General features: G+C 42.8%; 1 protein-coding gene across 2 annotated transcripts in view; it reads right to left on the bottom strand.

Moving 5' to 3' along the window:
• LOC127366875 (mannosyl-oligosaccharide 1,2-alpha-mannosidase IA) overlaps positions 1–21,234 on the bottom strand; it is a 188,531-nt gene extending 167,297 nt beyond the window's left edge. Inside the window, exon 1 of one of the 2 annotated variants that reach the window (XM_051406233.1) lies at positions 19,373–21,234. In XM_051406233.1, coding sequence (XP_051262193.1) covers positions 19,373–19,930 — 558 coding nt within the window. In that variant the 5' untranslated portion in view covers positions 19,931–21,234. The remainder of the gene's footprint in view (positions 1–19,372) is intronic. The other variant, XM_051406234.1, reaches the window with a different exon arrangement.
• Between the last annotated feature and the right edge of the window lie 523 nt (positions 21,235–21,757).

The raw sequence follows: 21,757 nt of genomic DNA, 5'->3' as shown, positions 1-21,757 counted from the left end.
GCAAAAAGAGGGCCTGTCAGTCCTCTCTTCATGTATTCAGCCCCAGGGCACTGTTCAACACACCTCAGAGGAAAGTGTCATAAAATACACACACACTCAAACACCGATCTTGATGCTTGAACTTCTCTGCTTTGCTTTCTTCCACAACTGTGCTCCTCATTTAAAAATCTTTTCTTGTTGTCTTTTTTTTATTTTAATTTTGCATTCAGGCTGCATGAGCTGTTGTTTATGAATCATCAGCGTCACAGTGAGAAGTGGGTTGGGGAGGCTGGTTGCAACCCTTGTGCCTGCCCTAAAATAAACGTTGTCAGTAAAACCCCAGAACTCTTTCCTAACTCTAAATGTTTAACGAAAAAGGTAGAGTGGTGCACAATTTCATGCCTTTTTAATGCCGGCGTACTCAAGGTGCTCATCGACATGCTGGGGATGACGGAGGTAAAGAGAGTTCCAAAACAAGCTGGGGGTAAAAGCTAGGGTTCAAATTCAGAGGGCAGCTTGGGGGGGTTGTCTGCATTCATATGACAAAGAAATTTAAGATGTGAGTCGATTTTGGAAAAAAATTATTTATAGACGTTTACAGAACAGATTCTTTACACGCACATCAACTGAGTGACAAGAACTAAATTAAAACCAGATGTCTCATGAGGTTATCAGGCAAAAAATGACCCCAGGGACTCATAAGACCGACATAAGTCAAAACGCTAAACGGAAAAAGAAGAGGAGGCAAATAAGGGGGTCGAAGGAGAAGGCTTGCAGGATTATGAGCTAAGAGTGAATGATGGAGTGAAGGAGCGGTGACTTCTAGCTCGCCTTTAGCAAAGAAAGCAGAATGTTAGTGCACACAGCCACATGACTCATAAATCTCAATTGTTTTCCTTGTTTTGTCCAATAAAAGAAGGCAGTACGCCTAGCAGACTGGGGTTGGTGACTACAAAGTGCTGAAAGGGCACTTTCCAAGAGCTGCTCTCATGGACCTTTGAAGTCAATAACAGGCTGCAGGAAATTCTTATCCCTGATTCCTGCGCTGTTTTTGTTGAGTGTGAGGTGACCTCTGAACCTGAGATGTCTTTGTCTAAGGATGACAGTGAGAAAGCAGATAGGCAGCCAGCTGACACTGATAATGTTGATCTCTGGGGGAAAACAACACCTCTGCTGAGTCCACTTCCTGTTTCCTGCTTTGGACCTGGAAAAAAAAACCTCAACCATTGTTTCCAGCAGCTCAGCCGGTTTCACTGAAGAGCTTTATCGGTCACTCAGGGGCAGTTTAAGGTCACTGATTGTTGTCTATATACTGTTGTTTACGGAGATGAGTCACTGTAAACTATTGAAAGAAGATGATGAAATGAGATCTGGGATTAGACACAGTGGGAATCCGCTCTGCACACACTTGTAATTATACATAAATAGTACGCAAGGAGTTGGTGTGCGAGCTGGGGGGTAAAACTGCCTCCATATATGGTAATATATTCTAAAGGAGAGCAGCAAGAGGGGATAGGATACACTGCACAATAACGCAGGTCAGGTAAAAAGGAGAAGCACAAGAGCATGCATTTATGCGGTAGTGAGGGAGAGTGGGTGTTAATGAAATTCATCAGCCCATGTGGGCCTAAATGTACAGAGGAGAGGCTCATTCAAAATAGCCGGGTGCTGTAGAATGCATGCCACAATGATACACCAAAGTCACATGAGAGATGAACTCATGGACGTACTGAAAAAAGCATTACTATTTATGCTAATTCATGTCAGGAGACTGCAGGTCCCTGCAGGCGTTGGCACATTAACACCCATGTTCAAATGTTAAATGGATGAGAAAGGGGCTGATTCAGCGTTTATATTACAGGCTGGGCGAGTCAAAGACAGGACAGAGCAGCAGTGAAAGTAAGAAGAATTAGAAGTGGAAAGGGGACGAGAGTTTTAAGAAATGTTATGTGCTAATTTGACAAAGAAGATCAATACGAAACAACCGGAACAAGAGAGTTAAATTACAAACAATAAATTAAAAATAAATGTTTGTTATTGTGACAGCTGCTCCACATTCCTCTCTTCCACCTTTATTTCCACTGATTCATTTCTATGTTGTGAATACACTGCTAACCCATCATCATTCCAAGCCCACAGATTCGCACCTACCCACCAGCCACCACTATTAAATTTCCCACATCAACTTGTCACCTGACCCAGTCATCTGCCCACTCAGCTGCTCCTCATTCCTAATACAGCATATAGTATATATAGAGGACAGCTATCAGTTACACGATGTCAGATCATCATGGTTGCCTTAGAAGTCCAGTGTTTAGGCTTTTTTGCTTGCCTGGACCTATTTTGATGACAATCTGCCTGCATACAACTACGCCTGTCTGCCTTTGCCCCCCGAGATTAGTTTGCAGGTTCTTCTTCTTCTTCTTCCTGCCAACTGTAAACCTACCTTTTGACATAAATAAATTTTTGACATTCAAGATTTGGGATTTTGTTGTTATGCACAAGGCTTTTTACCCTGTCACAGTAACTACTGTACTTCCAACAGTCCCGCCCCTGATTTTACACCCCAACATCCAATTTTAATAAGAAATATGTCAAATTCATTAAAATGCAAGACACCATTTAATTTTAATTTTTTCGTGAAAGAAGAATACAGAAGAATGGAAAATTACCTTTTGACTCGGGCTTTCATTTTCAGTGAAAAAACTATTAAAATCCTGATAAAGCTGAATTTTTTGGGCTCTGTACCAAACAAACATGTTTTCTTAAATCTGGAGAACAAGATTTCAATAAGATTTTGATTAATTGTGCCGCCTTACTTTTGATTACATATATATATTTTTTTATAGCTCATGATCTTGCTCTGCCCCAGTTATATTAACCAATAAATAAAGGCAGTTGCTTTTCCACCTCTAACACTGCCATGATCTTGACAATGTTCAGTTAATTTGTATGGATGTATGAGGCAACATAAGTCTTGAGGAATGTGTCTTACTCTCTGAAGGAAGTGGAAATGGTGCAGGCACACGTGACCTATTGCCATCACTTTAATCACGTGGGGGGTTGGCGTGTTAGATAAAGACTGGGACAACCCAAGGAGACCGTAAAGAAAAGAGAGGTTGTGATATATGCTCAGGGTTTAAGTGTTAAGGGCACTACATAAGATCCAGCCATTTTGATTAAAACTGCATGCAAAGCCCATGGTAACAGCTCCTCAGTGTGGGTCTTTATCTGGACTGGGTTATATCCCGTCAAGTTCAGTCTGTATGTTTCAGTGTCCAATGGTGTGGGAGTAGAAGCGCTTATTAATCAGCAGCCAGCTACCCTCTTGAAGTGGCTGTGCAGCTTCCTACGCATTGGAACAGGATTAGAGATGGAGGTTAAATTTATGAATTTTGGATTGAGAATGTTACTGTATGCTCGTGGCAGACAGAAAGTCTTTGCTCACAGCGCTGCTGGGCTGAGAGGGGCCACACAGATTTTGCAAAAGTTGCCAGAAGCGATACTGTATATAATACTGCCTACTGAGGCAATTCATTCAGGAGTTGTGTTTTTTTTTCACACTTTTTAAAATGCCTTGGAACTAAGGCTCCACAATTGATTTTAATTTTGTTCAAGATTGTAATTTCTCTCAAGCTTAATTTCCACATTAAGCTTGATGACTTCATGTGTAATACTGACACTGTGCATTTAGTGTGGCTGCCTATTTTGAGCACCTACTGTGACTGTGAACTAATGTCTTCAGTGCTGAGCTGAACCACATGCCCTTTTGTTCGTGTTCATTAGATACATAGGATTGACAAACTCTACTGAACCTATCAGGATCATATCACCTGACTCAGTGACTAAATCGCTGCGAGCGATTAAATAACTCAGTTTCAGCTGCTTCGTGCCTGAGCATGAACACACAGCCCAGCAGCCAGCCTAACCTTTCACAGCAACATGCTCATCTATTCTACAGTTTACCCCACTGTATTATACATTTGTGACGGCCAAAGTATAATCATAGTTTGTATCAGTGCCATCATTGGAAATTGAGCTGACAGACATCACAATGTGGGAGAGCCATGATTACTGTCCAGATCATAATGTTAGTGAATGAATCACCATGGCCTCTAACCTGCAATGCTAACAGTGTATGCTAACATGAGCACTGTTTGCCAGGGGATCCATCTGTTTCACTGGGCAGGATGACGGGAGTCAGGCAGACGTGAAAGAAAATTATCTCTCTCTTAACAGGCAAAGTACAGCAGCACAGCGGCAGCAGTATTTCCAAACCAGTAGGGCAGTCTGAACAACAGGCTAGCAGATGAAAGAGCAGGAACAATAGAGGGAGATTGAAAAAGACACAGAGAGAGAGAGTAAGGAAGTTCACACTCGCTATAAATTATTAATGGGAGCACAGAACAAATGAGTTCAGCACACAGGGAGGGGTCGATGAATCGCCCAGTGTGAGTCCCCCAAGATAACCTCCAAAATGGACTAGTCCCAAGTGACAAGAGTGCACACATGCATGAACGCTAGATGATATCAGCTGTGCAGGTCATGGTTTCTCAAACCAGTGACTTCTTCTGGGGAAGTTTTTTGCCAAACACTCTTTTCACAAACACTAAATCCGCAGATGAAATCAAACTGACAAATCCTTTTAAAGTAGAGAAACATGTCAAAGTAAAGGGCACAGTGTGTACTATAAAATGATTGCAGAATGCAGTTAATAGGATGTGAACCAGAGTTTTTGAAGAGGTTAAGTGCAAACACACCAATGTTAATGAGTAATGAATATTTCAATAACAGCCCACATTGGAGTCTACAAAGTCGTATGTATTTTCACAGACGGTGTGCAGCAGAACAAATGCCTTATCTTCCTTAATTACAGCAATCATCTAAAAAAAGAATAATGACTGAAATTATATAAATCGTCCTCCAGATGTATTTAATCCTATTTATTTAAGGAGAAAAGTGAGAAGATCCGACTTTACAACAGGGAAATCGACAACTACTTGTCGTTTTTTTAAACATTCCCTTAGTCCAGCTTCTCACTTTTAAAAATAAGCTGCTTATGTGAATAGTAGTAAATTAAAATGTTTTGCTTTTGTCCAACCAAAAGTCAAAAATGCTATCTGAAGATTAAGATGAAGACATTTAGCCATTTTTCTCAGTAATAAGCAGTGGGTAGATTAATCGACCATTAGTTACTTCATTATTTTAACACCGTCACAATTTTATGGTCTTTTGGTCATTTTGTTACAACTGAAGTTTACGCTCAATGTTAACTAACGAGTCATTAGTCGCGAAGACCCCGAGTTAACTCCCATGTTCTCAGTCGAATCTCCGCACTTTTGTTTTTTTAGCTGCATTGTTGCACGCAGAGCAACAGCATGGCAGGCTGTAAGCTTTACAAACTGAGTCTCAAAATTTACCACAGACCACAAAACTAACTGTGATGAAGCGGAGAAGAGTGACAGTTAACGGAGGGCAGCGGCTGGTCCAACGTTCTCTGCTCCGGTGATGGGTGTAAGTGAAGTCTGCTAAACCACATTTGAACCAGACGGTGGAACAACCTCCTCTACTGCTGTCCAATGTGAGAGACGCTCCGTAGTGCACTGGGATTTTATAACTGAAGTAAGAACAGGACGCATACTTTTACTTTGGAAATTATGGAAATCTGATCTCACATCACAGATAACAAAGAAAGGCATTAAAATGTGAGCTAGGTTAAAACACGAGACTCAGGTAACCGAGTTTTCCACTGCAGGAACTGCTGATATAGGAGTTTGGAGGGGAATGGGCTGCTGAACAGAAAAAAAAAAAAGGAACAAATAGACGAATCTTCTTATTTAACAGCCAAATTCAACTGACAAAGTTCTGAGTCGGGTACAGCCCTTCAAATGTTTCTACATAACACCCATCTTTTCAGATTGCTTGATGGGATATGGCTTTAGCATGAACATGAATGGTGCTTTTTGTCACTGTGCCAACTCCTCCACTGTCAGCTCGGCCTGCCTGTGGCAGCCTGTGCCTAACAAGAGCCCTTTGTTTGTTTTGGTTTGGGCTTTTCTGCTCTGTTAGCTCCTTTAGCTCTTTTAGCATTGTAAGTTCACTCATGTGTCGACTTCCCTGCTAAAATAAGTCAGTTCCCTCTGGCCAACAGACCCCTGCGTGTGTGATAGCTCTGCTGTTACAGGCATTGTTTCAGAACCAAGCAGATGAAAATCACGCATCCCGATTTTGGCCAGCTGCCTTGAGGAACACAAAACACAGATCAGTCGACTCGGCACAATGAAAAGCTCATCTCTTGGTTAATACATTTATTATTGCTTATAAGTCACATCTCAAGCTCAGTGTGGCTTATTAGTCAATTTATGACAGCACTGAGGTCAAAATGTCACATTAATACCTACATTTGTGAAATATATTTCAATATATTATTTTTTAGTTTCCTTCTTGGTAAACAGATACTGCCCTGTGACTGAGAATAAACTCCAGAAATCAGACACAGAGTTTCCGTGTACTTCTTGCTTTACTGCCATTTATCGTAGATCTACTTACTTAAAACTTCTAGTCCTAAAATAATTATTATAAACGGATACGCTTTTGGCTAAAGGACATCACGATACACACACATACATCATAATTATTTAAACATATGCATACAATCCTCTGACAAGCAAGAACGTAAATACGATTAATCCAAATTAGTTAATCACCCACTGCTTTCTCATTAGTCTGAGTTATACATTGACACTGCTGCCAATCTATACAAATGTCACACAAAGGGCAGAAGATGTGACATCACCTTACAGGTCACGATCAGATAGGGACACTTTAATTTACAACAGTGATTAAAACACTTGCACACTGTAGATTATTAAAAAATAATTGGTCCCTTTTGCCAATCAGGGCTTCGTGCCCCTTCCAGTCCAGTATCTTTTCTAATTAAAATACTTTAAAAATGGCATTTTTGCAGCATGAGCAATTTCCATCTTTCTGTACAACCTCTTGAACACACCTTAGGGTAATGCCTTGAACATTCATTTGTAAATCTGATTCCTTTCACATTTTTATTTTTGTCAAATCTGCCTTTGCTCCGACAGCAGATATCTCCCCATCTGATTCAATTACGGCAAGATGGTCGGACTGCGACAAGCTGAGGGTCAAACAGAAAACCATTTGCAAAAATTACAGCTTATCACATTATCACATTCACGGCATTCAGTTTCCTGTACAAAATAGAAGATGGGTTGTCTCAGATGGAGTTATTAGGAGTGGGTTAGGGAGATACGATTACAGTAATGTAGACTGGTTTTATGTTTCTAAAACAGGTCGCAGCTCACAGTAAAGCCAAAAGAAAGACACCATTGAAACATTTGTAAAGTTTTGCATTTAACATATTTGCATGTAGAAATTTGTGTAGAAAATTAAATCTCCCAATGCAAATGCCCTCAAGTTATGCCCTGTATTTTTGAAAGCCATTTTGTGCCTCAAATGTCAACAATTAAACCTGTGTCCTATCGACAGTAACACACTTATGCACCTAAAAACACACAAAACAAGGTAAGTTCTCCACTAATTTAAAAGGCAGAATCTGGAACAGATGTTGGATGGACCTGTCGGGTTTCATTCACTCTAGTCAGCATATAGTGGCCTCCTGTAAAGACTCAGTGGGCCTCAAAGGTCCAAACGCAAACTGTGTTTAAAACATACACTTGCATATGCATAGACACACAAGCCGGCAAACAAACGTACACACTGCATTGTTCTCATCTGTTCCAGCATCCTGCTGCTCGATGCTGCTGGGCTCGGCTCTTCAGCTAATGGTCACTGCAGAATTAATTGCAACCATCCATCTCATTTTACTTGGAAAGTACAATGGCAGAGCGACTTCTACTGTCACGCCACATCCTCCCACACACTCTAACACACACACACACACACAAATTTTGTTCTCTACACCCCCTAGAGATGGGTCTGTTTTTCATTTACCTTTCCTAAACTTTTCCATAGGCCTAAGTCTTCTTTTAAGAGCAAGAATGCCTGCATTAGTGCGAGTCGACAGATGCTTTACATCTCACCATACACACTGCATTCAGTGTTCTGACAAGTGTTGAATATCAAATTTAAGATCTAAGAAAATGGCCTCCAACGTCTGCCAGTCCTTGAAGGAAAACTATAGAATGCCGTTTTTGTAGCTGCAGCCATAAGTTCTAACAGTTCGATAAAATTATATTCCTGTGATCTGGGAATGCAGGTTACAGGTTGAAAACAGTTTTTCTGATTGTCTGACTGCTCGTATTTCTTACCCCATTAAACCGATTTTCAAACAAAGTTATAACCGAGCTACAGAAATAAAAACCAAAGCTGTAGTTTAACTTCACACAAAACAGATCTTATGGTTTCAGTTCAGCCACCTCTGATCACAGAAAGTAATGTCAGGGTCAACAGAACACACTATCAGTACAATTTACATCACTACGACAAAAGGTAAGAACTTCAACCGGTAGAAATACACAAAAAAACTTGGTCGGTGTTAGATTGAGTACAGAAAAGTGCAACAAATATTTTACATTTTACAAGAAAGCTGAATTCTATACTTTCATATGCTTCATGCTACTTTCAAGCATTTGTAGAAAGATGTCTTTAGATCGTTTTTCATGTAACAGAGCAGCATCTTTATATCACTGTTTGGTATCATGTTTTGTTTAACACAAATATCATACTGGTTTTAAGGCTCACACTAATTAAACTCCTTCATACGGTGTCTGTTACACTCTGCAGTTAAGGAGCCGGAGCCTTTTAACTCAACTGTTGCTAAGCCACAAGCTTGAGAACTCTTGAGATCCTTGCACACACCTGATCTCCATGGCGTACTGATTGGGAATAAACATTTCTGACTCTGCCAACAGAATACTTTAAATTCAGTGGAAATTCAAGTTTGGGTCAATTCATTTCATGTCAATCTGGGTAATGGATTTTATTAACACCTCACAGCGTGGAAATAAGGTCTTTTGTCATGATTACAGCTCTTACATCAAATCTGCAATTACCAGCATTATCTGAAATTGCTGCTACGTCATTATGATTTGAATTGCCATTTTCAATGTGCATTCTGAATTAGAGTAAATTTAAAGTGGCATGATGTCAGTCCCTGACACAATAATTCATCCCTTGCGGGTGGATGCCACAGTCTTTGGTCTGGGTCATCCAGAGATGTCATTATAACGGTCACGTCATTGTCTTTTCCATTGCTCCCATTGTGGCCTGAAGACCGCAGCAGACATCATTATGAGAGAGCTGATGACCAGTTTCACATCTTTCTGGGGAGGTTCGGTTAGCAGCAGGTTTCCACTCTAATGGTGGGCCAAATTAACTCGGAGATGGATCGAGCTTGTAGTACAGTTAGCACATTAAAGATCTAATAAGATCATTTGCATGACTCCGATTCAGAAGCACCCTAGTTTGAAGACAAGGGATAAAGAGATTGACTTGTCCCAGAAATTGTACTGATTGGTTGGTTGGTTGATTGATTGGTTGACTGACAGTCTGATTTTATGGCACTTCTGTCTGTACTGTAAATTCCACTTTTCCCTCCCTAATGTCAATTATTATCCAATTATGAGTAATATAAGGGAAATAATGACTCAATTCCTTGATTGACATAAAATTAATCTGTACCTAATTTGATAATCGATCCATTTCAAGCAAAAATGCCAACCATTCTCCAGTTCCGTTGTAGGCCTGCCAGATCTGCTCGGGGTCCTGGGTTTACAGGTGATGCAACACATTCACACATTATGATTGGCTGTACTTTCGGAAAGTGTATGGAGGCTGTGTGTTGGCGCCGAAGTACATCCTGCCCAATTGGTACTGTGCATGTACAACTCTCAACGGAGATGAGAGGAAAACAACATGACTCACTCATTAGCTACTTCCATATCAGCTCCGAAAAAACAACAGCAATGCGTCTGGTACCTACACCGGCTTCTCCGATGTGAGGATTTATATATATTTTTGGTTTTCAGCTGCTAGTCAGGCTTTAGAAAATGCCACCATTGGCTCTAGTAATCTGTGATGGCCATTTCTCTATATTTTGTGACATAGATCAGGGCAGATTAAATCGAATAAATAATTGTTAGTTGCAGTATCCCTTATAAGGAAAAAAGTAGCCTTAAGCCCTTAAACTCTGGTAACTGGTAAAAATGAAAAAGCTTTACTGTATGTAAAGTACGTAACAGGTAAGGTACGGTGAAAATCCTGGTTTAAAATACTACAGAAAAGACGACTCATATTATTGGAAATTCTCAGATATCACTACCTTATTTTAGTCTCGTATCAGCCCAATATGACATCAGTATCTGTTCAATATTAGCCAGAATTTCACTTGACGTATCTTTTAGTAAAACTTAAACCGAAAGTGAATAACGGAAATGGTTCCTTTTTCTTTCTTTTTTGTTTTTAAATTCTTCGTCACACATAACCACCAACGTATGTATCACAGGTTTGACATTAGTGCATCACGATGCCCTGCAATCACAAGCTGTAACAGTTCTCCAAAAACCGTTAACCAGAGACTTCTGAAACTGGACAGCCAACCACACCCATTTCCTGTTATTGAAACATGCTGTACCACCATCCAGTTTTTTCTGAAAGAGTAAAAGAAAAGCGAAGAGGAAAAAAAAAAAACCTGTTGTCTCAGAAATGGTTTTTGACATGAAAGTAAAGCAGACAGATTAAGTTCAGACATTATTAGTTTACAAAAAAGCAGTTTTTGATTATATTAAGAGTTTATCGTCTCAAACAGATCCTCCATTCAAAAAGTACAGTCATTCAAGATTTAAATGATAATTCGGTTTTTGATGTGAAGGGTTTAGCAGTAGTTTTTAAGCAAATTGTTCTTGTCAATAGCATTTGAAAGAAGCTCTTAAATGTTCACACTATAACAGCTGCTTTCCTGAATAGGGAGATTTTGACAGTTATTTTGTGAGGACTGACAGTTCATTTTAGACTGCCTTGATTTTCTCTGGTCAAGATAAATATCCAAGAGATTTTGAAGGGTTTATTTATTATAAAAAAGGCACTTCATGTACCCATCTCGTCCATATCCAGCTGTCTCTGTCCAGTCTAATATTAGTGCTCAAGAAATGTGCTCAAGAGCCTGTCACCTAAACTTCTTATCCAATTAATGATCAGTGAACTGGTTGTTCTCACACACACAAACAGTCATTAGTAGACTATCGAATCAGTTTATTTGTTATTTCTCTGCCTTTCCAACGACTGTGGATGGATGAAAATTGCAATTATCTAGCTGGCCCATCATCCAAACTTGATGGAAACAAGAGAAATCTATATGGCTCCCTAATGAGCACTGAGCACCGTTGCTGCCATTTGATTAGGGACTTAATTGTGATAATAATGAACAAATACACCCAAGCTCTTGCTAAAACGGTCTTGTAAGCATTCAGCTAATTAATGGCTATTTGCCCACTGATGCTGATGAAGGAGAAAATCACTAGGGAAACACATTTTCCTCTCAACCCACGGAAAGCTAGACAGCACTGGTCTAGTAAGCTTTCCACGAGACATTCTTGTCTTCACTCTGGGGAAAACCAGATCCTGGCCAACAAAGGCCGCAACATAAAAGATGATATTGTCTTCCGGGGATCCGCCTAAGTTGTAGGTCAAAGGCTTGACAACATTATTCAGCCATCTTGAAAGTAGGCTGAATCCATGTCACAACACGATAACAACAATGCAGACGGGCCAATCTCCAACGACAGCAGCCGGGCAGCTCACACTGGCTCTCTAGTGATGCAGAGGAGGGGATAGGTGGCAGAGCAGTGGCAATAAACACGCCTGGGGCCGCACATCAGCAGGAAGCAGAGAGTAAGGACACAAAAAGAGATGAAGAAGGGGTAACAGAGACAGAGTCGGTGACAATGATTTCTTAAAGATCAGAACTAGGACCAAACAAAAGACGAGTAAGGAGTGAGAAGAGGAGGAAGACATGTGAGGACAAGCCAGGTCCCCCAGCCCACTCTAATGTCTTGCCATTACCCTGTGAACACAGCCACGCATGTTGTTTCTGACCAATTAGGCAGGAATAAAGGCAGGGGTCTGGAACTCAGCTGAGGGCTCAGATAGTCTGCTGGTTACATCTAGGCCACTCTCTCTCTCTCTCTGTCTCTCTCTCTGTCTCTCTGTCTCTCTCTCTCTCTCACTTCTTTCCTATTTGTTGAGTCTGGCAGAGGAGCGAGCCCAAAGAGAGACGGTAGGGGGTAGAAGAGGTGGGGGCGATTTCATTCGGCACCCAGCAAAGGATGTCAAGCAGAGCCTGCCGCAAACAAAGGCCATCCCCTGGACCTTTCATCTTCTTCACTTTCTTCATCTGTAGCAAACACACACGCACACCCACACACGCTAAAAACATGGCTGATGGTTGCAAAAACAGGACAGGGCTGATGGCGAGACTGTTGCAGGGTCCTGGAGGTCCACATGTATTCACAGAGTTAGTTGCAAAGGCTGCTTCTCACCCTCTTTCTTTCGTATTATTATAGAGCTAATAATGTCAGCAGCAGTGAAAGAGTGTAGATCATGGTGTGAAAGCATGGCCATTAGCCCTTGTTTATTTATGCCTGACAGTGATGAGCACACCGCCAGAAAAAGTGGAGAAAGTTACAGGCTAAAGGCAGAAACTATGTTCTGACCTTACCCTGTGGAACTTGAGAGCATCCAGTCACGAATTAATGTGTGTTCTTCCCAGTAATCACAGGCCTCTAGAAACCGGGATTAAGAGGTATACACACAATGACCCCATTATGTCAGCAGTGCCGTTAACTCAAGATAGATGTGCTTCCAAGAATTTATTGCAACATTGCAGCATTAGGAGGGGGACTGATGGTGTTAAAAAAAAAAGGTTTTTGAGAGTGTGGCTGATGAAATCTGAGAAAAGTGGAAATTTGCTTTAATGAAGAAAAAAAACACACGTCCACTGCCAAGAGTGTTCCCACTCACTTCTCTTTGCACTCCTCTGTTCAAGAAGGTGGTCAAAATGTGGACAAATTCTAGTCCGGGACGTGACCCTCTGCTTTTTCTGGCAACTGACGCAACACCCGCAGGCTATAGTAAACACAGGCCTCTGTACAGCAAACAAATAGATTGGCGAGGCCTGATTCAGAGGCCGTGCAAATATGGAAGTGCAGGAGCAAAGAACATGGGGGAGTTTCAGGGAAAAACTGGATTTCTATTGTGAAAATAGGGAAAACATCTGCAAACTGTTGACTAGCCCACGTCATCCGTAAAAGAAAAACCATCAAACTGTGTGAGACTTTAAAACTACTAAGTTACTATGCTGGCATGCACCAACCCTTCATACACAAAAACTACAGCATATAAAACCCACTGCTGTTAAATTCTGGACATATATTAGGACCTTACTGGCCTCTCAAGAGAGGAGGGCGCTTAAGGTTTTATTCTTTCAAGATGTGACATAATCCCTGACTTCCGCCCCTGACCCACACCAACACACACAGTCCACCGAAAAGCACACGCCAAAATAAACAAACATGCCTGTACAAATCGGGCTATGTGCATCCTCTATGTAACTACAAAGAGTTGTGTATGAACGCACTTGCACAAGAGTTATGTGCACACACACACACCTCTTGAAAAGCGTGCCTCAACAGAGCGACTTCCCCTCAAGCTAGTGCCCCTACCACAAAGGGAATGCAGGGAGAAAACTGCCGTGAATGCAAAAAGGATGTTAGCTAACATCTCCCCCCTTTTTTCCTCACATGCTTCCTTTTCCTCTCTCTATCTCACCCGATCACTTACTTCCTGCAGTGATTGCCTGGGGGAAAAGACCTGGTATTGTATAGCTTAATCATCTTTTATCACCCACATAACAATAAGCTTCTCTGCTGGGCTCTGACGTAGTTATCTGACATTTCTCTATCTCACTGTTATTCTGGGAAACACAAGGTTTCCTGGATGCATCTGCTTTGACCTGTTGGGTCATCTGTCCTACAATGTTTTTACTTGTGCAGGCAAAGGGCTATCTCTTGGCTTAAAGGGACAGCAAAGAGGGGAATTAATCAATATCGTAGGTACTAGTAAGCAAGATTTTCTATGGTCAACACCAGGTCAGCAAGTCACCGAAGTGTTGCAGCAGGATGTCTAAACGTAGAGGTGCAGCAACCCTCACACTGACAGTGTCTGCTTTAAACAGCAAGTATCAAATTAAGCTAAAAACAGGGACAAAATAAGAAGATTAATTATATAGACTAGAGGCTGCTTGACAGGTATCGATCATGTTCATAAGGACTATTCCGCTGGCACAACTCATTTAAATATAAGTTACTCATACTAATAGAGTCATCATTAACTCTGACCATTTTTCAGAATTTGATTTGCTTAAAAATCAAAATGAAATTGAGTATTTTATCTGATCACCATAAACAGCATTAATAGTTCAAATGTGCATTAATACAGTGTGTGGGTTTTAAAAGCAAAGGTCTTTTATATAATATTACAATTACTGTGGGCAGAAGCACCACTGAACAGGTTTAGTGTGTTTGTCGTCATTTTGGAGTATTTTGTTTTGATAACATAACTGCAGTGACTAATGAGCTACTGGAACCTGGGAACAACAACCTTTTGCTCTATTAACATAGCATAAGGGGGTTAATGGTGGATATAGAGCAACAGGCAGATGCTTCTGGGCTTCATTTAGGTTCATGTCACACGTTGGGTGGAGTTATCAGTTTTCATCTGCAAAGGAAGCCGGTAACTGATATGTGGTTTAAAGAACTAGCAGAATCCAGATTTTATGTTTGTGTAAGAACAGCTTCCTCAGTGAACGTTTATTTCCCCATAATGTAATAGATTTAACTGTGCTATATAATGCTGTATTCACACTAAGTTGTCTTTTGTCAGAATGTTGTCTAAATGTTGCCATGCAAGTAACAGTGAGGTACTTGCAATGAGGCCAGGTTGGTTAATGTGAGTAACTCTGTGAGAGAGAGGAAATATAAAAACTTGAACAGAGGATTATGACTGAGAACTGCACTTACAGTAAAAGTAGAATACCATGTGGTCAATTGTAATGTAAAACAACGTGGGAAGTTACTCTAATATTACAATTACTGTAAGTAGCCCTGGGTAAAACCCACTGAATACCTCCAATGTAAGGGTAAAATGATCCCAAACGTCTCAGAAAACAGATCAAAGGGTCAATTTCTTGTTGTGTGGAAGTACAGGCTGCATCAATGCCTGGCAGCATTGACAGGTTGATAATATCTGCCTCAGCTGTCATTGACTTGCACAATATATCAATACCCAGCAGGCCCAGCGGCTCACTCCCCCGCATAAACAGACCAAAGACAACGATGGGTTCATATTCCAAACACCAGCCGCTGACATTTGCACAGCATCCACAGAGGAGAAGAAAAGCACAAATGTTCCAGCTCTGTGGGAGCACTAGGAGAGTGTGAGCCTTTTCTTAAGACTTTGTTCATCTTCCGTTTCATTCTTCTCGCTCAGCGGGCAGCCATTTTCCTGGCTCACACTGAAGGTTGTTTGGCACACCTGGTTCGTAGCAGGAGACAGCAGAGGAATGAGAGGTGGAGGGAGGTCACGGTTCTCAGAGCCGGCCAGGAGGCGCTTGGCTTAACGGCGGCATTTTATTCAGACAGACACCCAGCTCACTGCTCATTACTGCTTTAGATCATAAGATCATAATGTTCAGTTTCCTTTTATTTGGAAGCAAACAGCTCAAAACTAAAAGTGAAAGTGAGAGTGAAAATAACCTGGGAATTTTTTTTTCTGTTTTCTGTTTAAACACTAAAGTTAGTTTCGGCAAAATGTCTCCAATAAGCTGTTTACTTATCTAAAAAGATGAAGGCAGCAGATGAGGAGTGTGTTGTTGCAGTTAGTGTTTCAGTAAAGTAAAATAACAAACTGATAATGGTTTAAACCGCTTTGTGCACTTTTTCTTACGGTTTGTGGATTACACTGTTTTGTGCTTCTTAATCCTCTGTTTGGAAATCTTTATTTATTTCCCAAATAGCAGAGGGGGTTTCCATTTCTCCAACATACTGCTTATTATTCTGGATTACAGACACACATGCGGCTGACCATTAAACAGACTTCCTTTAAAACCGAACAGATGTACCTCGTTTGACTGTTGTTAGTCTACACAGTGATGCAGGTGGGCCTCAGCACTGGATGGATAAACACAGTGACAACCCTTCCAACTGAAACTGTTAAACTCCAAATTCATCCCCAAGCATCTAGATAATCATCTATATAAGCCATCAAGTGCTCACACACACAGTTAGCGGACACACACACACACACACACACACACACACACACACACACACACACACACAAACACACACACACACACACACACACACACACACGACAAAGAAGCCCTGAAGACTTTTATTGCTCCACTGGAGGAGAGACTGCCACGAGAGGCTGCAGTGTGTCTGTCCTCTCACTGCAGTACTCATAGCCCCCTATCTCCTTCCTGCGCGAACTTCTCCCCATGTGAATGCATCATATGTTAGAGGCCACATTATACAGCGTATTCCGATTCCCACAAGCAAGGGGCCTCATTTGACTGCGCAGGAGTATCTCTGTTCAAAATTCAGCAGACGAGGGAAAGAGCAAATCTCCGGCTTTATAGGGGCTGTCTTTTTATGCACACTTCTTCTTTTGATGTATGTGTTGTTGTGGAGACGAGCGGAGGACAGAGATATGGAGGTTTCCGTCTCGGATTGGTACAGAGCTCCCCTTCATTCTCAGATGTCCTCTTTGCTCTGCAGTTGTTTGTTTGGGCATGCTACTTCTGCGCTCTGCATCCAGTATTTTAAGACCGCACTCCCAAGTTCTAACCTTAGTGAATGTTAAGGACATCAGCAACAAAATGTGCATGCAGAAAAGGACACCCCCGTGTTGCCCCAGGCGCGCATTTTTGTGGTGCGATCCCTGCTATCCAGCCTCTTATGTCGGAGCCAAAGAGGCAGCAACAGAGCCGCGCGGGCGACTCAGAAAGCCATGACATCACAGAATTACAAATGAAAGGCTGTTTGAAAATTACTCTCATCTCTATCCTGCTGAGGACTTTTGGAGGAGAATGAACCGTCCACCAACAGGGCATAGCTGGAATAGGTAAACAGCACCTTGGCTTTGGCAATATTTGCTGGTATCCTGGTGGGGGGGGGTTGGGGCTTAGCTAGGGGTGGGCTGCCTTCAAAAATGTGCCTTGTGTGATCAGACTGTCATTGTCCCTTGTTTCACCCTCACTTGGCAGTGGGTGCACACACAGAGGAAGAAGGTGGGGAGTCTGCTTTCTAGTTGTTGGCAGTTGAGAAAAACGATGCCCATTCACAGTTTGGGCATTGAGGCACTCAGTGGGCTGGACCAGACCCTTTTGGTGGCTTTGGAAGCGGGGGGGAGACCCTCTCTTTGCCTTCCCTTACAGTGAACAAAAAGACTGTTTTTACAGAGCTGCTCTGTCTGTACACAACAACACAAGCTGAGAGGATGACAACTAAAAATTTAATTCTGTATGATGTTTCATGCTTCAGTATACATCAAAACATCCTTAAAAAAAACCCCATCAAAACATGTTAGTGTTGCGAGTTTTATTGTTACTGTTACTCCTTGGTTTTACATCTGTAAACCTTGGACAAAGCACAGGCGTGCAATGTGTCAGCCTGTGTTGGCAGCATGAATGTGAGCCTCCAGGAAAAAGAGAAGCCGTCTGGATCCATGCCAGCAGGCTGGAGACAGTGGAAACTGTTGAAACAACAATAGCAAACCACAAAAGCACACACTAGGCCGTGGACATGGACACGGACAAAGAAGCATGCGATGCAAGTGAGCAGAGCCTGTGTGTTCTTCAGCGCCTTCATAAAAAGGTCTTCACTCACGGAAACGCAATTAATATTCTGCCACACCAACCGGGGAAGGAGGGCGTGGTGAAAAATAACTTTTCCTCAGACAATCGTGACCCCGAGGCAAGAACTTTGCAGAGCTCAGCTGAACAGGACAGACAAGCGAAGTCACATTGACATTCACTTGAATTGAAAGAGCATCAAAAAAGGAGAAGCTATGAGTCATTGAGGGCTCAGTGCACAGGGGCTAATAACCCTCTCCGTCCTCTGACGCCTCAGTTATCATGTAGCACATCACCTCTAGGTATGAAAGGCATGTGAGCAGCGTGAGAGGGTGACAGCAGACTGGAAGTGAGAGTGACAACAGGACTTATCTGTGTCACATGCCAGGGCTGAAACCCATCTGCACATGCTGGCCAATGGCTTCCCCGCTACCTCCCCCCCCTCTCGCTCTCTCTCCTCCTCCTCCTCCTCTTCAGCAGCCTCACTTGCCTTGAGTGGGTACAGATGTGTGATCCACAGACGCTCCCACTCTGGAGTCCTTATTGGACCCACAGGGCGCAACAAAGGCTGGCACACAGCTTGAAGAGCTCCTGGCCAAAGTGTCAGTGCACACAGTGGCATCATTTGCAGGCGATTGTGTGAGAGGGATAGAGGTGCCTCAGCTAAATGCAGGACATTTTATCGCTCAGAATGACCTGATGCGATGCAGTTTAACCGCTCACATAACACAAATATGGAAAACTTGAGAATTCCTATTATTACGTGCACACAAGCCAATAATCAGAATGATTTTTTATAAGATCATTTTACAAAACAGTGATGTAAGAAAGTGCAACTATGTCCCAGGAACAGATTATTAACTCAATTTGTTCCTTTTGAACGCACTTTTATGTTCTTCTTCTGATCCTTTATAGAATATTAGACTTCATGTAATCTCATCTGCAGACACCGGAAACATTCAAGTTATCTTTAGTCCTGACGATGTTCTCCAAAGGCACTGGGTAAATTTAGACAACTGACATGATTGAGAGGGGTTTATTTTGTCTGTTTGACAGGAGCTTGGCAAACAACTGCCCCACTGCTTCCACAGACGAATCTTCTGTATTGTCAGACAAATCAAACTCAGCAACGGAAATATAATTACTTCTTTTTTTTATAACTGAATAAGGCAGACTGCTATTTATCTGTTGTGTTTTGACAGCATGAACACAGGCTCCCTATTTGCTCTGTGAAAGCCACAGAAACGTTAGTGGAAGCCTGTGAAATGATTTGACCAATGTTGATACATTAGACATGATTCATATTGCTCAACATCTGTCCTGGGTTCACCCCCAAAAATATACTTCCTGTTTTTTAACCTCTTTCTCTATTTCCCGTATAACAGCTACATCATTATTGTACTTCCACGTAACCCTTGAGGGTATTATGTGTCAGTTGTGTGCTCCTTCTCCCCCCACCTCCCCCACTTGCAGGGGGTCACACATCCTTACCTCTTTGACTTTCTCCCGGCGCTCGTCGGTCCTGGGGTCGCTGGGCTTGCCGTTGTCTCTCCCCAGCGGGGGTTTGAGCAGGCATCCCTTGAACTTCGCGTAACTGAAGGTATCCGAGGTGGCACCGCGGTCAGAAGCGGTCGCTCTCTCCGAGGCGGACTCCGCTTTCGACCTGGGCAGAGTGAAATCCTCCTGCGCTTTGCCCCCGGCGAGCCGCTCCTCGGTCGCCTCATGAGAGACGGACGGTTTGCGGGTCAGAGTTTTCAGCTTGGTGCTGGTCTCTCCTTTGGCCGAGGTCATGCCCCGCGGATGCTCCTGGTCGCGGGGTTTTTTTAAGTGCTCCCTGGCATCGTTCTCGGACCCGGAGCCGACCGTGACCGGCTGGGTCTCTGTCTTGGACAGGAAAATGCGCTTTAGCCGGACAGAGTCGGGCAAAAAGAAAAGGGCCCCGAAACACAGTGTTACCAAACCCGAGAGAAAGAGCAGAAACATGAATTTCTGGGACAGGCGCAGACCCATGCCCGATGCCGACACACCGGGCAACTTTCGGAAAACCATTGAAACTTTTTCTTGAGACGCTGCCTTACAGTAATATTCTCCGAGACTGCACAGTGGGTTTGACAGTCTCCCCTCTCTCTCTCTCTCTCTCTCTCTCTCTCTCTCTCTCTCCCGACCTGCCTCTCTGCTGCTTAAGGGCACGTGGGATAAACCACAACAACTAGATATGCGCGCTCTTAAAAAGCACACCCCCGTGACACTTAACGAGAGTGGCACAAACAGCCTGCCAGAGCCGTCTTTATCTCGCTATCGATCGGATCTGCATAAGCGAAGGTTAGGCCTGCCTACATCAACAATTTACCAATCATCTGGCAACACAACTCCAGAGCTCTCTCCTCTCTACATAACAACAATCTCTGACATCAATATAGACTGCGGGATTCTGGGGGGGATTAAAAATGTAAATCATAAAACAGCACAGGGCTCCGGGGGAGGGGGGGGGGGGCTAAGATTAAATGGCACTGACGTTTACTGAAGCGCTGAGCTATGTTCAAGAATAACAGGATTACTTATAGCATGCACCGGGGCTAACAAATAAATGCACTTTTTTTTTTTTATAAGAGATAATGAAACGTCTTGCAGTCTAACAGGCCTGGGAACAAAGTTGTGTCTCGATGCATTATTCCACGCCGTGCAACAACAACAAATAAATAAAAATAAATCGTCAATAACACACTGCCCTACGGTGCAAAACCTCAAGCGTGCAGCAGAGCATCTTTTTCCTCCTTGTCTCCGTTTATGCCGACCCACGTTGCTGCATTACGAGCTCCAGGAAATCGCGTTAAAAGAGGAGAAATCACGAGCCGTTTTAATATGCATCTATCCTGTACAGCTGGTGGACGGAAACGCGTGTGTATTCATGTCGCCTATCTGTCAACTGCGCTCCTCTAGAAATGGGAAAAAAAAAAAAAAGCCCTCCCGTTTCCACTGGCGTCAACACGCCGGGCGAAACAAATCGGTGGATGACATGAAAGAAGGCGGGTTTTTGTCCCATGCGAAGTTATCCTAGCCCCCGATCCAAATCCAGAGAATAAACAAATCCACCATCCAGTCCGCCGGTTTCCAACAAAAGACAGGCAACACACACCGCCGCGTCGTCGCTCCGGTACCCGCCGTCCGTCCGTCTGCCGTGCCGTGCCGTGCCGTGCAGTGCCTCGCTCTCTCTTCTCTCTCACTCGCCTGTAGCGCGCACTTGTGTCGCTGTGCTGTGGACGTCCGCCTGCGTAAAAACAGCGAGAGGAGAGGTCTGGAAATGTAACATATAGTGCAGGCAGGGCGAGGAGGGGAGGTAAGGGGAGGGAGACACACAGAGAGAGAGAGAGAGAGAGAGAGAGAGAGAGAGAGAGAGAGGGGGAGAGAGAGAGAGAGACGGTCCGCTGCTCGACAACCCAGTGGGCTGGTCGGGTTTCTTGATGGATATTCACAGCGGCTTATCAAAACACGGTTAAGCCGTTTGGACAAAAAGAGGAGAGAGAGAGGTCTGAATGGCTCTGTGCGTTAGAAAAAACATCCACACACACACACACACACACACACACACACACACACACAAGAGAGAGAGAGAGAGAGAGGAATATGAGCTTGTTTTAATCCTGGGAGATAAAAAAAAAAAAAAAAGATGGTAGATATATCTGCTACAAATGTCTCCACAGTCCTCAGGAATTAAATGCAATAATAAATGAGCTAAGACAGCACTTTTTTTCATTTTTTGGGAAGAGGTTGCAGCCCACCATCCAAGACTCAGTTTGTTTTCAGGAGCTGGCTGTCTGTCAAAAAGTGACATTTATTCATTTAATTTACTCATTGGGTGAATTCATATCATCTGTT

The sequence above is a fragment of the Dicentrarchus labrax genome, unplaced genomic scaffold (assembly GCF_905237075.1).
Source record: "Dicentrarchus labrax unplaced genomic scaffold, dlabrax2021, whole genome shotgun sequence".
In the NCBI taxonomy this organism is placed as follows: domain Eukaryota; kingdom Metazoa; phylum Chordata; class Actinopteri; family Moronidae; genus Dicentrarchus; species Dicentrarchus labrax.
Note: the sequence above shows the minus strand (reverse complement) of the source record. Positions and strands in the feature narration are given on the sequence as shown.